The sequence below is a fragment of the Lissotriton helveticus genome, chromosome 4_1 (genome assembly GCF_964261635.1).
Source record: "Lissotriton helveticus chromosome 4_1, aLisHel1.1, whole genome shotgun sequence".
In the NCBI taxonomy this organism is placed as follows: Eukaryota; Metazoa; Chordata; class Amphibia; order Caudata; family Salamandridae; genus Lissotriton; species Lissotriton helveticus.
Window position 1 is genome coordinate 1,901,389,769 of NC_136063.1, and position 18,192 is coordinate 1,901,407,960.

The window sequence follows — 18,192 nt, forward strand, 5'->3', positions numbered from 1 at the left end:
ACTGGTAGTGGTAGTACTGGTGGTGGTGGTGGTGGTGGTGGTAGTGGTAGTACTGGTGGCTGTAGTAGTGGTAGTACTGCTGGTTGTAGTACTGTAGTACTGATGGTGATAGTACTGGAGTACTGGTGGTGGTGGTACTGGTAGTGGTAGTACTGGTGGTGGTGGTAGTGGTAGTACTGGTGGTGGTGTTACTGGTAGTACTGGTGGTGGTGGTACTGGTAGTGGTAGTAGTGGTAGTGGTAGTACTGGAGGTGGTGGTACTGGTAGTGGTAGTACTGGTGGTGCTAGTACTGGTGGTGGTGGTAGTGGTACTGGTAGTACTGGTGGTGGTGGTACTGGTGGTGGTGGTACTGGTAGTACTGGTGGTGGTGGTAGTGGTAGTACTGGTGGCTGTAGTAGTGGTAGTACTGGTGGCTGTAGTAGTGGTAGTACTGGTGGTAGTAGTACTGGTAGTACTGATGGTGGTAGTACTGGTAGTACTGGTGGTGGTGGTGGTACTGGTAGTGGTAGTACTGGTGGTGGTGGTACTGGTGGTACTGGTAGTGGTAGTACTGGTGGTGGTGGTACTGGTAGTACTAGCAGTAGATCTGCTAATAAAGACTGAACCCAACACGGGTACCCAAGATCAGTATTAGGGACTGGTGCGGGTTCTGTTGTGAGACTGTGGGTGGGCAGACCCGCTGCTCCTATGTCGGTCCCTATTCTCGCCTTCTTGTTCATAGTTGCCTTCCCAGGTGTCTGCTTACACTTCCCCTTCTTGCGAATGCCCGCACCCTCAGGTACCTACGTTGGTTGGAGGGTTGCTGCCTCCGCTTGGAGTAGGGTGGACGGGAGATCATCTCCAAGTGTCCGGTTAAGGTATTGGAACAAGATACATCAGCTATAGGCGGGAAAAGATCGGGGGTAATTGATAGCTGCCTCTCTGTACGTTCTATTTCAGACGTGACAACACCTATGGCCCTTTGCAACATTTTATCAATTGACGTGGGGGTGCGGATAGGTAAGAGTTTTTCTGGGGATGCAGGTGCGCTTCCCCATTTTTACACTATGTCCAGGCAACCCTTCTTATTAGGACCAATGCAATAGCCCAACAATAAGAACGCTCTGCAGTTTATACCTTAAATACACAATGTATAAACAGAGGAATCAAAGGTTCATGGAAACAATACCAGTGAACTCAGTAATATTCCTAGCTAGAGGAAAGCCCGGGATAGTGTACCCCTCATATCCAGTTTTAAAAAAGAAGATCAGACAGACAAGGATGGCGGCAGGTGAAAAAGCAGGATGTCCAAAGTACACCAAATGTCATTAATCTACTTGCCGTTGTGGAGGGGTAGACAGGAGTCTCGGTAATGTTGGTCTTCTTGGGCAGCCGATGTACGAATGGAATAACCAAAGGTAATGGCCCTGTCCGGTCACTTCCTGTCAGTGACAGGCAAGGACGAGCCCTGCGCTGTGGGGTGGGGGCGGCAGTTGTGAAGGCCCCCGGAGCACACCTTGCTCAGCTGCAGAGGACTGTGCTCCCGCTATGCACTCTGGGACTGGTAGTCCCACCAGAGTGTGGTTCAGCCTCGTCGTAGGTGACGGGGAGAGCAGAGTTCACACTCTGAGGGCGATGGATATAGGCAAAGGCAAGAAGGCCCCCGCAGCCCCCCTCTGATGGGCAACGGCACTCCAACAGCAATTTGCCCGCAGAGTTCGCAGCGTCCTTTCAGCTTCTCACCTTATTCAACCAGTCGCCTCACACAGAAGCAGCACAGGGGCACGTCGTTCATGCAGTTTTTACAGCTATTAATACTGGGCCTTTCCTGTCCCCAGAGCCTCACAAGCCTTGAACTATTGTACTTGTTTGCTTTTGATACATGCACAATTGCCACCATTGCCTCATGTCACGTAACGTTTGTTCTTGTGTTTCGAGAATCTGACATTTAGTGCAGTATTATCCTCTAATTGTACGTTGTACGCTTTTATTACATGCACACCTCACTATCTTCCTCCTGTAACGTATTGTTTGCTACCTTGTATTTTGCTTTCTCTTGATTCAAGCACAATTGTCTCTAAGCCTTATATAACGCAACGTTGCTTTTGTAACATGCTGACTAGTAAGTGTTCCTCATGTTTCACTACTGTTCCTATTGTGAAGCGCTCTGACACCTTCGGGTAAAGTCCGCGCTATATAAACAACGCATTAAATCAATAAATAAAACGGGAAGGGGCATACTCCTTCGAAGTTAGGGACTTGTCCATACTTAACTCGTTCCTCGTCTAGCTGAGCCCCGTCTGCAGTGATGAAGGGGAAGCAACTGTCCAGACCGATCCCTCAGCACCGGGTCAAAAGTGAGCGGGGCCACTGAAAGGTGTGACCGCTCCTCCGAAAGCAAACACCAGCGATAGCCCGCGCGCAGGTCTCTAATAAAGTGGCGCTCCGGTTCTCACCATCACGCCAGAAGGGGTGGCTCTGGGAGTATCGCCAGCCACATCTGTTGCGACCTGCCTCGCCAGGATGCCCCAGTAATTGAGTTGGGTCGGGATGCCCCACCTTGCCCGACGGGCGCAGGGTCATTAGATCGTGACAACCCCATCTCACCCGCTCTGAAACGCAAAGCCGTCTGGTGTGCAACAGCCGCATGGCTGCGGCAGGGGACACATCTACTGCCCCAAAAAACTAAAGAAATTCCGGGAGGCCGTGCTGAGGAGATCGCCGAGGCGCTAGGGAGAGAAAACAAATGGAGTTTTTCCCCGGCTACCGAAAAATGCATCGGCTGATCATCTAATCTGCGCATGAATCAAAAAGGGGGGGGGGGGCCGATTCAGCATTTTAAAACATGCCAAGTCGAAATCCGATCCCTGCTAGGCCAGCGCCGGAGCAGGCGCTCCGCCCTCGAGGCTACACAGTAGCGCTCAGATGCCGCACCCGGGATGGGACCCTGCAAGAGGGTGGCGAGAGGAGTTAGAACAAGGAAGCTGCGCGCTGAGAGCTGCAGAATTGTGAACGCGCCCGGCCATCTGGATTCACTAACGGAGGCACCCTGACAGCTCCTAATTAAAATTTATGTACTTCTTTGCGCAAGCACGCACGAAATATGCCCAAAATGGCGGAACAAAACTACATTTACCCTATCACTTCAAGCCTATTAAAACGAAAACACAAGGAAGACGAATCACTGGCCAGATGACAGAAAACGCTAAGGAATGTGTGGAATCCCTCTCCCCAAGGCCCTAGGAGATACTTCTTCTTTTTTCTCCTTTAACATTAGTTCTCAAACTCCTCCCAGTTTCACTGGGAAGGAGTCCGAGCCCTAAAAAGGGGTGAGACCAAGTTTAAAATGTTTGATCTAATGCTGTATGACTGTCTAGATATTTGATGAAAAGGAGAGAGATCTACATATTACACGTCAGAATGATTTTATAAAAATGGGCAGCTGTGAAAGCTGCAACGTTAAAACAAGGAGTCGCAGTGAACAGACACAGTTGCATGTATAATATATGCTCTATTTATTTACAACTTAATGGATAAGGAGGAAGAGGGCTCAGTAAGGTCCATATATAATGGCTATGAGACCCTAATGTAAGAAGACACTGGATAGACCCAGTCCAACAATATTTTCCAGTTGTTACTTTTGTTTCTGAACATACCCTGCCGCTATATACATATCTTGAAATTGACAGCCATTAGGGAGTAGTAAAGCCACTTCCGTGTTCAGACAAGCGATCCTGATGTGGTTCTAAGCCATAGAAAATGAAACCCACAACATTGATGACCCCTTATCAGAAAAGAAAGCTTTTTTGTAGACACCCTCAGTCCATCAGCAGACGCTACATTATGAGTCTTTGTTAGAATAGGAAGAAGTGGATACAGATACTCCTGTTTGACTCATTTATGAACAGAAAGTGAAAGCATCATGTACATATGTGATGGTATTTCTAAAGTGTGAACCTAGCTGGCAAGCAGTGGAGCGAAATACAGTAGGGTTACAAGTGGGAGTGGACAGATGAAAGAGCTGAGCTAATAGAAGGGGCAAGACGTCAGCCTATCTGAGGTAGTATACCTTGAAGAGGTGAGTTTTCAATTTCTTTTTGAAATGCATGAGGTGCTATTCTGATGCTACTGTTTTGATGTTGGAGTGGTTGTTGTTCCACATCTGAGGAGGTAGGCTGAGAAGACTAGTTTTCTCCGTCCTGCAGTTTTTAATTTTTAATCTGCTGATATTGGTGCTCCTTGTCTGGTGTAAACCTCTTGATACCGTTAGTTTGTCAAATAGGTAGACAGGGTTCTTGGTATAGAACGCCTTATAGGCGATACAGCTGAACTTGAAGGTGATCTGGGTTTGCAGTGGTAGCTAGTGTTGACCCCTCAGCATGATACTGATGTGTTTGGAATTCTTCAGCGCTCTTATTAAGCGCCACTTTTGCATGAAGGATGCCAATGAAGGTAGTGTCGGTGTTCTCTGGAATGTCTTTGAGCAGGCGAGCACCTATAGTCTTTTCATGGGCGAAAAAGTGTAACTTTTGTCAGGAGAAAAAGATTAAAACAGGCTGGTTTGGTCTTCTTGGCAATGAGTTCCTTGAGCGAGATTCTTGAGTCAAGGGGGATTCAGAGTGACTTGGCCTCTTCTGTCAGTTAGGGGAATGAAGCCTGTTTTGCTTGAGTTGGAGAGCCTTGACTGAAAAATAAAATGTTCGGTACTATTGGCAAAGAGGAGGAATTTGGTCTTCATTGGATTTTAGTATCAGGGAGCATGTTGACATCCATATTTGAATGCGTTTGAGGCAGGCTTTGAGCCTCTGTATGCCATTGGTTTAGGAGAAATCGCGGTAGAGCATATTGTCAGCACTCTGATGGATCTTGATGTTGCTGTCTGCAAGAATGGCTTCCAAGGATTACAAGTAAAGGTTGAAAATGATGGGTGAGAGGATGGAGCCCTGGGGTACTCTGCAGGGGATGGACAGAATATAGAATATGGTAGGTGCTATCTGAATGAGCTGCTTTCGGTTGGAGATGTAGGATGTAAACCATGATATAATATGTAAACCATTGTAGAATTGTGCAAGCAAAGCCAATTCAAGTTTCCTGGAAGTCCATGTTGCTTACAAAGAAATAGTTTGGAAATCATGGATATGAAAATGCCTGGGATAGCAGATGTGACATCAAATAGCTTTGAGTCTCAGTAATATCTCAAAATTGACTTTTGTTCCCACCCCTAGTCTTCAATGATTTGCAGAAGGGCTTTAGGAATGGCAGGGAGCATAAACTATAGAAAGTAGACTTTACTGATAGAGTTTACCTAAGCTTCCTGTACGTGCTCCATGTGTCCTGAGAGATAGTAAGAACAGTGCCAAGAGTACAAAAAGTCAGTCGTGGGTAACAACTGCTGTTCTTATGTCTCCGGTGGCTGTGTTAAGGTTTCCAGATCCAGTTTGTGGCTTGGAGTTATGTAACCATACGGTATTTCTATGGCGCAAGTCTATCCCAAAGGTAGCAGAGCACTGTAAATTATCAAAGGCAAGCATAAAGTCAATGAGTAAGAGTAGGTGGAGCTGGGCTTAGAATGGTTACTACATTGTGATGTAGTGTCCTTTAAAGAGGTGGGTCTTCAACTCTTTCCTAAATTGGAGCAACATCAGGGCAGTCCTAATGTGTACAGGATGATGTTCCAGATTCATGGTTGCTAGTTAGAAAACAAGATATTTATAAGATGGGGAATATGCTTGTGGAAAAATGTATCCATCAGAAAAAAAAAACACTGGCAAGTCCACTTGGTATTGATTTAATATGGTAACATGCATGTGTTAGCACATCAAACTCTGACCTATTGACTTTGGTCATGCCTGCACACATCAGTGGGCAAAATACAACAACTTCGAGATGCAGCTAAGGAAAAAAATTTCAACATGCATTTGAATTAACATTAATAGTTTCACTATTCTAGAATATTTTCATGTGCTCCATTGCAGAGCTGTGCTCCTGTCTTTCAAGTGGCTAAACCTCCATGTTGCAGGGATTAAAATCATGCCTATTCTTTGTTTGGCTTTGCATGACTGTCTCTGTATTGCACCCTTTCCTGCTGTGTTTAATGATACAATTATTTGGCAAGAATCTCGGCTAGTTAAATTTTCCCCTTTAATATCACTTGTTATCTGTGGCTCATGAGTTTAAACGATTCTTGGCAGGATCAGCACAAGCTTTTATATTTCTGAAGAGCTCCTTTGAAACTGGCAAAAAGTGGTATTAGTTGTTGTACACAACCCATATTATTATCATACTGACAATAAGTATGGATCAACAGTTTCAAACAAACTGCCAATTCCCCTCCTACTATTGGGTGCTGTTCACCCTTCTGAAGTCCCCAGGTACACCTTTCCATTTGCTTTTTATTTCTCCCCCTTGTTTACGCTCAGTTCAATAAAATGGGCAGTTTGGAGATTTCTGGGGACAGATCACAAATTTTGCCGCATGTCACTGCAAGATCGCACTGCCAAACCTAGATTTTGCGGTGTTGGGTTGTAAAAATGGTTTCGTACAGGACACTTGGAGAAATTATCCTGTTTGCACTGGCTAATGGGCGCAACAAGAGTCTGTGCAAAATTACACGGTAGTCATGAAAAATGTATGTAATTTGTCAGTGATCAATCAATCACGTGTTTATTAAGTGCGACTACTCACCCGTAAGTGTCTCAAGGCGCTGGGGAGGAGCGGAGGTGCAGGTTCTAGTCCATCAAGGAAGGGGTCTGTCGAAGAGCCAAGTTTTTAGGTTTCTCGTGAAGATGGGGAGGGATGTAGTCTGTCTAAGGTGGAGCGGTAGGGCGTTCCAGGCTCGGGCCGCGAGGAAGGAAAAGGAGAGGCCTCCCGATTTGGTCTTTCTGGCACAGGGTACCATGGCATAGGAGAACTGGACTGGTCGTAGGGTTCTTTGGGGTGTGTGGAAGTCGAGTTGGCTGTTGAGGTATGCTGGTCCGGTGTTATGGAGGGCTTTGTATGCGTGGGTGAGGATCTTGAAGGTGATTCTAGCCTCGATGGGGAGCCAGTGGAGTGTGCGCAGGTGCTGGGAGATGTGGCAGTGTCTTGGTAGGTTGAGGACCAGTCTTGCGGCTGCGTTCTGGATGTTTTGTAGCTTGCGGGTGAGGTTTTTTATTCCGGCGTAGAGAGCGTTGCCGTAATCGAGTCTTCTGGTGATGAGGGCGTGGGTGACGGTTTTTCTGTGCTCAAGGGGGATCCATTTGAAGGTCGTACGTAGTTACGTAGGAGGCCGAGGGTGTGGAAGCAGGAGGATGCAACGGAGTTGATCTGGCGTTCCATTTTGAGCTTGGAGTCTAGGATAATTCCAAGGTTGCGTGCGTGGTCCGTGGGGGTGGGTGGGCTTCCGAGGGCAGGGGGGCACCAGGTGTCGTTCCAGGCATCGGGTGTGGGCCCATGATGAGCACTTCTGTTTTGTCGGAGTTGAGTGTAGGCAGCTGCTTTTCATCCATTTGATGACTGCTTCTATGCCTTTTTGGAAGTTGTGTTTGGCTACATTGGCTTCATTGGATAGGGAGAGGATGAGTTGGGTGTTGTCTGTGTATGAAACAATGTTGAGTCCGTAGGTTCTGACAATGGGGGCGAGCGGAGCCATGTAGACGTTAAAGAGCATTGGACTGAGGGAAGACCCCTGGGGGACTCCGCAGGTGGTTGGTGTAGGGTCCGAGAGGAAAGGGGATAGTCTGACCCGCTGCTTTCTGTCGGAGAGGAAAGAGTAGATCCTGTCGAGGGCCTTGTCCCTGATCCCTGCGTTGTGGACTCTGTGTATTAGGGTGCGGTGGGATACTGTGTCGGAGGCCGCTGAGAGGTCGAGGAGGATGAGGGCTACTGTTTCTCCTTTGTCCAGTAGGGAGCGGATGTCATCTGTTGCGGCGAGGAGAGCGGTTTCTGTGTTGTGGGTTTTTCTGAAGCCGGATTGAGACGGGACGAATATTTTGTGCTCTTCAATGAAGGTGGTGAGTTGGCTGTTGATGGCTTTCTTGATGACTTTCACTGGGAACGGGAAAAATGTTTTCTCAGAATCCCCCCTCTGGTGCTGCTGAATGTTGGGGTTGCTGAATCCAAAGACTGTCTAATCTTGATTCCACCTTCTGCCTCTTACATCCATCACCATATACTTTTTGTTTCTTTATTTCATTCTTGAAGGTTCTTTTTTATTCCTGCTTTCTTCCATTGTTGTTTTTTCATGGCTTTCTTTTCCTTATCCTTTTTCTCTTTTCTGCCTTCTACAGTCTTGCACTGGTGCAGGCTACAGGTGTGGGCTTTAAACTGTTGAAGAGCTGTAGCAACAGTATTTCACCACCAAGGAAGTGGTTAATGGTTGTTTGTTACAGGAACTTTAGGGATGGGTTGCATTTGGCTAGTAATGTCATAGCGTTTGCTGACATATTAAATTAGCAACTAAACATAACACAAACACATACAAAAAGTAACATAACACTACAATTAAAACATAACATGGCATATAAAAAAAATGGGCAAAACAGAAGACAACACAATACCTGCAGGGTAGTAAAACAAAGTCTTTGCAATACCAAAATAAATATAGAGCATATCACCAACACAACTCAATGCCACACAGCAAATGTACACAAATGTTCTTGTCACTCATTACCACCTACAGATGCCTGCTTTCTTAACCTGGTACCTGGTGGTAAAAAGTGTTTGGAGCAAGCATTACCTTAATATTGTCAGTCAAATATATTTTGTGATCCTTGGACCTCCTGACACTCAGTATTGCAGTTCACTAACCACCTCAAATGCATAAGATCCCTTTTGTACTTCAAATTCCTCTACCATCAAACTTTGATTGAAAGCCAAATAATTTTCTATTGAAGTTCGTGCAGCAGTGGCAGCCAGGTGCATTATTTCCATGAACTGGCTTAGCGTTAAGAAATGTGGTCTGAAGCGAACCGTGAATATAAAGGACAGCATGAGCAGATGCAGCCTGCACAGGTAAGTGTAGTGGGGGGGGGTTCGGGGGGGGACGGGAGTCGACAGACGACGGAATATGTCAAATTAAATAAAGAAAAAAAGAATATTTCCAGGGCACAAGTCCTAAAAAAAGAAGTGGGGGGACGCTGACGTCACAACAGGAAGTGACGTCACGAAAGGTGGCTTGCATTCAGTTGCAGTTTATAGTTATCGCGCTCCCGGTAAAATAAGTGGGGGGACGCTGTCCACCCGCGTGGTACCCCGACTTGAGCCCTACCTATTCTATCCTTGTCGACTTTCCCCACCCCTCCACCACCCTACCGCACCTACTTGCAACGGTCGCGACTGAACATGCACTGTATACAAACATTATAGAAAGAAAGTACATGCTATTTCCTTCAGAATTACTTTCTGCCTTCTGTTCGTTGTTAGTTGTCAGATGGGAAGGGAAGGGGAGGTGTTCTGAATAACTGCCTGCTTGACTACAAAGTTCCGATGAGGGAGTGGTTGAAGTACCAACCATGCATATGTTTTTAAGGGAGAAAAAGATGTACGGTTCTATGCCAACCGGACGGTGGAATTTTTCAAATAATAGTGATCCTATTCATGTTTGTGAATTCCCACTTACATAACATAATACAAACAACCGGCAGCAGAAAATGTGCCGCTTGTACGAAAGGTACTTTGTGTGTAGCAGCTCTTCTCAGGGGAAGAGGGAAGTCAATAAGAGTGGGTAAGGAGTAGCTTCTAAGTTACACGGTCTCAGTTTCATACTATGGCAACCTGCCCCATCAGTCCCCTTTGCTGGGTTGGTGTCCCACAGTGCACCTACAGGTCGGTACAGGAATCCACCTCCCGCTGCTGCTGGATATTGGTTCTCCTCAACTTCTTTTGCCTGGCTGACCCGCTGCCACTGTCCTTACAATGAATAAATAAATTAATTAATTAATATTTTTAAAAAACGCACAAATACTCATAAGTGCCTTAGCGCTGATGAGCTGTTGTAAACGAACTGTAACCATCCTAGAATTAAAGGTTGTAAAACAGCCAGGTTTTAAGCGATTTACTGAAATGAATCAGGCTCTTCTGATATTTTAGGAGTGCAATCCGAGAGTGAAGATGTGGGAGGTGGAGACTGAGCTCAATGCTAGAAGCCGTGGAGGTGGACATTGCACCATCTCTTGGTTTCAGTAAAATAGGTTACAGTTCACTTTAAAAGTAACAAAAGCGTGTGGCGGCCATCTTGTGGCTGGAGATGCTTTTCCAAAACTGCCAGTTGATCACTTTACATAGAGTTTCTGCCAACGACGTATATTAAAGTAAAACAAACAAAAATATCAAAGCAGCATTTCACTGTCGCAAAGGCAAAGGAAAAAACAAGAAAGGAAGTAAAATACTTTTTACATGTAAACTGCCGCTGAATACTGAATAAAAGGTCTTACCATGATTAACCTCTCGGGGAAGCTACATTCTGTGATCGTGGAAAGTGACTGTTGTCTGCCCACTAATCAATGCAAAATACAATGCAAATGTACAAGGTACCAAGGAACGCTGAGACCCATCAGTATTCTCTTTTTTTTCACTACTACCTGGGTCTATCAGAGAGATAAAACTCTGTGTGGCCAAACATAAAATGTACTGATGATGACTTGCTCCTGCGCTGTGTAAGGATTGATAGCGCAGAATCACGATATAATAGTAAACCAACCTTTTTGTCTCCATCTTGGATTATATTCTTCTTAACATGGTAAGCGCGCTTGAAAAAGCCAGAGGTATGTGCAGTTCCTGTGTTGTGAATGCTACGAGCAATGAACGACTCCCACAATTAGAACCCGTCAGAATCAAGGGAAAGCACCAGGGCATCAACTAGTTAGATAACTAACATCTTTGATCACCTTCCTATACCAGTCATGCAACTGACAAGTCAAAGAAAAAAACCTGAACATAAATGTATCTCACAAAGTGTTGTAGAGATGAGCATTCATTGTTGAAAGGCACTGACTCATAAGAGATAACTACAGTTCCAATGTTCACATTTTCTCTGTTTGGGTTTGTGTTTGATAACATTTTTCTTTCAAGCAAAAAAAAAAAAGAAAAAAGAGAACCCGTAAGGGTCTCCAGGCGCTGGGGGCCATCAGGAAGATTATTACAAGATTATTACAAGCTATTGCCCATAGTCACATGGGATCGACCCGTGATCCCCTGATTCCAGAGTCAGTCGTCCTGGCCGCCGCTCCACAACTCTCACATAATGTTCTGAGTATAGAATTTCAATAGCTCTTTGCTCTGTTTGACTATAACCCTCCTACTCCATTCAAAACGAAAATCTCGAGTGCTTCATGTCCTTCATCTGACTGTTGAGTTGTCCTAACAGGTTACATATTCTAATAAGCTATGTTTGTTTTTTTCACTCTCTGAAACATTCCACTTGTTGTGTTTGTTTAAGTCTTGTTATGAAACCTTTAAAACATTTGGAAATATGCCATTGACTTTGCAAATTCGTCTAGTTAAAATTTTGTGCATACACTGCCATTTCTTATTCAGCAAATTGTATGAGGTTGATTTTGCCTAAATTGCTATTGGTCCTTTCTTTCTAGGGTTCTTCTACGTATTGTGTCGAAATGCCACGAGGAAGGGTTGGACCATCATCTGCGTTCATTCATTAAGGTTAGGTGTACCGCACATTAGAGCACTCAGGGGTTTTAATCTGATGTCACTGTGTGAATGCGCTGTTCCTCTTACTTTAAACCCCGTAGTTTGCCACATGATCAACCAGGTGTAGTAGCAAGCAAGGAAGAACACATACACACGAAACAATGCGAAAGTCATACTTTTTCTAGTGTAAGTTTGTCTATTTGGAAACAGGGAAAATTAACAGAAGCACAGATCTTACTTTTGTGGGGCAATTGACGAGGTACATTTAGACACAAATATCTACACATCATGCATCACACCTCTATTCAAGACATTGCGCTTCTATCACGAGCCAAAATCTCCTGGTAATACAAAGAGGTCTTGAGAATGCTATATTGTCACCCATAATGCCTCCAATCTCACTTCAGCTAGTATTTTTTTTAGAATATTATTATGTTATGTTATATCATGCCACAGTCAGACCGGGTCGTAAAAAGGTGGTCCACATTTGTAAATCGAGAAACTCTCAATATTTTTTAAGCCATGCTGTCTGGGTCTGCAAAGGCGGCACTTGTGTGGTAATATTACAAAAATGCGACAATGAAACTCACTATTTTTTTCCCTATCAAAAAGATAAAAATATCAACACATCCTTGCACTGCTGCACATAAAGCGTGATTGAACCATCCACGCTGCATGCTGTAACAGCATTCACAGCGTTCACAGTGGTGCTTGCTGCTGCCGTGTAGTCTTTATTCGAAGTTTTTACCAAACATGTACATACACACCCACAAAACAAGCTCACAACACCACAAAACAGGCCCACACACTGACCTATCAGACTGGCCTATTGGGCACTGCCAGATTGCCCTATGTTCAGTCCAACCGTGTGCCATATTATGTTTTTTGATATGTTGTGTTGTATCATGTTATGCTGGGTTATATTATTTCACGTTATGTCATTCTAATATATATATTGTGCTCTCTTACATTAGGATGTCGTTGGAAACACTCTTATGACATTTATGTTACCCACTGGCACTGATAGCTTTGTTCACAGCTGTTGTTCTAGCTTGGAAAACTAGGTCTTGTGTGATTTGCAAAATTCCCACAATTTCTGTGGCCAGTTGCCATAACACTACTTTTCCCACTGCCAGTAGACCATTAACCTAATCTCTGGGTTCACAACTAAATACTGGTTATTGTTTATTGGCCGCATGGCTCTTGATAAGATATCTGCCTATGAAAAATGTGCTGTTTTGAGAAAACATAGCTTTTATTGGTTGGGGAGGGGATAAGGCCAATTTACAACCAGGTTGATAAAAAAAACCACCTTATTGAAACACAATCACAGACATGGTGATCTGCTGACCCTCGGAAGCCATCATCCCTGTCACTGCGGCCAATCAGTGTGAGTGGCAATTTAATGAATTCCCTCATGAATAATAATAATGTAGGTTGCATTATCCGATTTAGAATTTTAGAAACCAACCTATTAGTATATAGGTCAATTGGCAAAATTTCACACTGTTCACAAAAATAGTGGTTACAAATTGCGACCAGATTTTAGTATATCAGGTCTCTAGTACATAATAGCTTGTCAGGTCAGGAGTGAAAGCAAAAAGGCATATTGAAATCTGACCTGGAGGGTTGCTACTGTGTGCTGCTTTACTGCCATATATAACTGAAATAAATGCAAATAAACAGTGTTGTTTCTTACGTTGCATAGGTATTTGTATTATCTAACTATTTGATATTTTGTGTCTACTGTGTGTGTTAGTATGTCTTTAGGCTGGAGAAACAATGCTCCACACAGTCTCAAACTACACATGAAATTTTGACCATTGCAATGACCACAGTATTAAAGCAGTCTGCGGATTTCTTAGCTATAAATAAACTACTTAAGGTAAGATATGTTTTACAAAACCAGTCACATAAATCTACATTTATATGCAGGAAAATTACAGGACATGATGTGCACCCTCTTCACCATCAATATTCAATTCAAGACTTATTTAATGTTTGTTGTATTTTTTATCACTATTTTTTGTAGAAAAAAAGCTGTGTGTGAAAGGTAATGTAAATAACAAAATGTTGAAGTTCATGATGTGCTGAGAAAATGTACAATAGCATTCATTTGTAATGATATGAGTGCCTGTGGATAGGAAGTTGAAGAAATTAATATTGGATTGGGGGATATGGAAAACCAAACATAAGATCCTCAGAGCCTGATTCGCAAAGTTATCAGTGGGTCTTGAGACTTTCTTTTATGACTTAATACATTAAGATTGTCTTTTTTGCCAAAGAGAATCTTAAGACTTTATTAAGCCATGATGAATCCCTCATTATTCAAGCAAGTGGTTGCCACAATAGGAGTCCCTAACCCTGCCTGTCATCGTGTGTCTATTACATTTGCAGAGTAGAATGCTATATTGTGCTGGGTACAGATTCTTATTTGAAAGGACAAGCATTCTTTAGAAAGTTTTAATTTAACTATATTGTAAGAAAGACATGATGATACCAATGTTATGGTTCTAGAAAAGTTCTATCTTGCTGAACAGGAGTGCCACACAGTGCCAGTAAACAGAAATGGCGAATATTGTTTAGAACATTGCTACCAGGATTACCTACTTGTCACAATCCAAAATTGTTGTACTCAATCAAATCAGGGGTATAGATGTTGTACAAGCAATGCATTTAAAGGGTGAGGACGTTTATATGAGGGTGAAAGAAGAAGATGTTGGGTGATTAGAATGAAAGTAAATAGAGAAGTCTAGAGTGGGAGTCTGGGGAGTAAAATACCAATGGTTTTACTGAAATATTCTGAATAGCAAGTCTTAGTTGGCTCATCCCTACGTATGTGACTGAGAAGGCAGATTTCAATGGGCATGTTTTCAAGAAGCATCTTAAAGATACAAGACCAGAGGTAACATACATGTCAAGTGGAAGATACTTAGACATGCGTGGGGTGTCATTGCTGTAGAAACATTGAGTCCAGAAATGACATAAGGTTGGATGTAGGAGAATTAGTCAGAAGTCTTTAAAAAAGTTGCTTAATTATAAAGTATTTAAATGATGTGCTATTTTTATTTGATCTAAAATGTATTGCTAAAGAATAGTTTATTTCAGTGAGATGAACAATGCTAGTAGTGCATTACACCATGCAATAAATGTCTTTACATATTGAACATAGAGCATCGTGTAACATGTTGTTATTCAGTATAGTATTCTCACTGATGTAGCATGTTAGAGTTTCTCAATTAGTAGCTTCTGGATTCAGCATGCAGCTCTAAATAACACATTCCATTTTTATTCCAGTATTCATGGTTTTTCTTTGAAGCTCTTGCAAAGTCCATGGCCCTGTATTTGCTGGAAGAGAACAAAATTAAGGTAATGACTTTAGAATTCGTATTCTTTTGTGAACCAAAGGCTGTTGATAAACTGTTAGAATGTTATAGTGTTAAAGCAACTGTTCAAAAAGCTTTCTAACATACATTGAAGTGTTGTCTTGTATTGTTTAAAAGCAACTTACATGTTTGTTAAACTATTCATTGTAAAGCAATTCTCTGGTTTCTCAATATCCTTTGAAATTGTGAACCAACATTTATAAATCTCTAATTAACATAGCATTCTTAATTTGCAAACAATTGATTTAAGATTTAGAATCTTAAGCATACGAAAACGATACATTGTGTTTGCTCATTTTTGCTCATGTTCAATTCACGAAGCACACATTTTCTCATCTAATTTCACAAGTAATTATAATACATTTCTCTTGCTGCCTTTTTTTTCTAAAAATGGTTCAGAGGATTTTGTGAAAATAGAAAAACATTAAGTATCCATTAGTCTACATTATATGAAAATGTTTCTACATTAATTCCAGTGCTGGCATTTAAAAACCAGTTTTGAGTCACAGCACTTCTCCTGACTGTAAATATTTTATTTCTTTGCCTTATTGGATCTAAGATATAATATTTTGATACCATTGATCTAGTTCATAAACATGATGCATAAAAGAGGAATACATTCCACAAATCTGCTGATTTCACCTCACTAGTCTAAACTATAAGGATTAACTATGTATTCCTTTAAAACTGGGTAGGTCACTAAATAGTATGAATAACATTTCCCTCTTAGTTATTTTTTCAATACTTAGATAACACTTGCTGGAACCAATCAATGTAGTACAAAAAAATAATAATGCTTAAAAGACTCATAGTCCCATGAAGTAATAGCTCATAAACAAAGATTGTAACAAGGTTTAGGAAATGAGTGACATCAAATCAAGACTTAGGGGCTCATTACGATGGTGTAACGATTGGTGGCGATCGTTCCGCCATTGTAATGAGATTTACCCACTGCCATATTTGGATGGTGGTGGGTATTGTGGCAGACACAAAGTTTGTCCGCCGCTTTACCGCTGGTGGCAATCATAATGATTGCCTGCCGGGCGGAGCAGTGGCACTATTATGGGGGCGGTGCCTAGCAGGCACCGTCTGCCATATTAGAATGTGGGGACTGAACAGCCTTTGCATGGCGGCATCGCCGCCATTGAAAGGCTGGCCGGGATTGGTTTTGGGGGCCCTTTGCGGGCCCCCCTTGTGTCTGGGGGAGGTGGGGTGCACTAAGAGGGTACCTATGGTACCCCCTACATTTCACTGCGCCAAGTGGCAGGCACATTATGGTGCCTGCCATGTGGTGCAGTGAAATGTCAAACATGCGATTTTAACATTGCAGCAGGTGCTGCTGTCAGCAGCACCCTCCACTATGTTAAATTGCAGAATGTGACCGCCATGGTGGCGATCGCATCCTAATTCGCGGTGCGGAGACTGCAGCATGTCTGGCAGCCAGTCCCAAAACCGCGGGGATTGGGGGCGGACTCAGGTCCACCCACCATCCTAATGCACCCCAAAGTGCTGCAATGAAAGACAGTTAAACCAGAGCAGTGCATGTGAATTGTGAATTAGCAACTGGTGAAAATCAAAAAACAAGTAAAATTGGAATAATTTATATATTAATAATAATAATTGCTACACAATTATTATATGGACAAACATCGCATTTCAAATGTTTTGAGCTCGTCTAGAAGCATCATAGATGGCAGTCCAATAAATACGAAGTTGACGTTTCTACCCCTGGTACAGTTTAACTCATTGTGGGGTCTTGATCAGTACAACATATAAGAGACACCATGTGGGAACAGGACAGAAGACAATTGTCAGTAATGCACAACCCAGGAATACGTTACAGACTTGTCCTGTCAAAGACTGTTTGGTCTGCAACTCTAAGGGGCACATGTATTAAAGAAAGTCTTTTTGATTTCCAAATAGCAAATTTCTAGAAATCGCTAGTAGTGAATCGCAAAATGCAATGTACGTAGGAGTGCATTCCACTAATAGCGATTTCTACAAATTTGGAATTGCAATTAGGAAATCGCTAATTTGGAAATCATAAAATTGTGATTCCCAAATATGAAATCGCAATTCAGGAAAAGTTGCATTCTGGTGCAGATTGATGATGTCAGACAAGGCCATTTAGAAATACAGGGTGTGGCTACAACCTAGAAGCCTAGGAAGGTGCTGGAGGAAAGGAGTGCTCCTGTCTCAATACTGACAGTGGAATAGCAATTTCTGGAGAATAGCATCTCAAAGGAAGATGGGTACAAGGATTCTGGCAGCAGGAAACTGAAAGTTAAATTTGCAGAAAATGAGTTGGAACTGCTAACTGAAGAATGCATGGCAGACATGGGCCATCTCTTTGGTAAGTCATCATTTACTGTTCCCGAGAGCCAGAAGTAAAAAATATGGAACACCATCCTAGAGAAAGTCATCTTCCTTGGTGTCACCCAGAGGACCATACCGGAGATCAGGAAACGCTGGTATGACTTAAGATCCCACACCAAAGAGTAGGTGGCCAGCAGGGTGGCTTCTGGCACAGGTGGTGGACCCTTCAAACACCCCCTCCCTCTCCAATGGTATCATTGATTGAGGGGACACTTGAACCTGAAAGTGTGGTGGAAGTGTGCTACATTGACACTTCCAGTTCTGCAGGCTCTAGCAGGGTAAGTCATCTCCCCTTTAATTATTTAATATAACATATTGTTTGTAATTCCTCAAGTACAGCATCTCAGCTAACAAAACTCCATTGAGATGTTTGCTGTACCTTTGCAATGCATCATGGGAGTTGTAGAACATCTAAGTTACATTGGATACTGTGTGCTGATGAATACATTACACATATCTTTACATTATATACATGTCCCAAACACATAAATCACAATTTTGAACAATATTGTGAATAAACATTGACCATTTATTTACATCAACTATATACATACATTTCTACAGATCACACCCAGGATGTGTCAGAAACAATTACGGCTGCTGAAGCTACTGACACACACGTGGAAATGGAAGACAGCACAATTGCAAATCCTAAGCCCATTACTCCTACTCCAAATACTAGGAGGGCAAAAATCGCTCCACTACCAGACTTTGTGGAAGGTGATGAGGAGCAATCTCAAAGCAGGAACACAACTACATCTGTGGGCAGGACACACAGACACCTTAGATTCCAACAAGCATCAGTCCATAATGATAATGTGTCTG

The 18,192-nt window shown here is 42.9% G+C and overlaps 1 protein-coding gene across 2 annotated transcripts in view; it reads left to right on the forward strand.

Annotated features, from left to right (window-relative positions):
- DOCK11 (dedicator of cytokinesis 11) overlaps positions 1–18,192 on the forward strand; it is a 1,219,508-nt gene that overhangs the window by 658,452 nt on the left and 542,864 nt on the right. For both annotated transcript variants that reach the window (XM_078688544.1, XM_078688546.1), the window contains exons 25-27: positions 11,548–11,617; positions 13,365–13,490; positions 14,903–14,974. In XM_078688544.1, the coding sequence (XP_078544670.1) occupies positions 11,548–11,617; positions 13,365–13,490; positions 14,903–14,974 (268 nt within the window). The remainder of the gene's footprint in view (positions 1–11,547; positions 11,618–13,364; positions 13,491–14,902; positions 14,975–18,192) is intronic.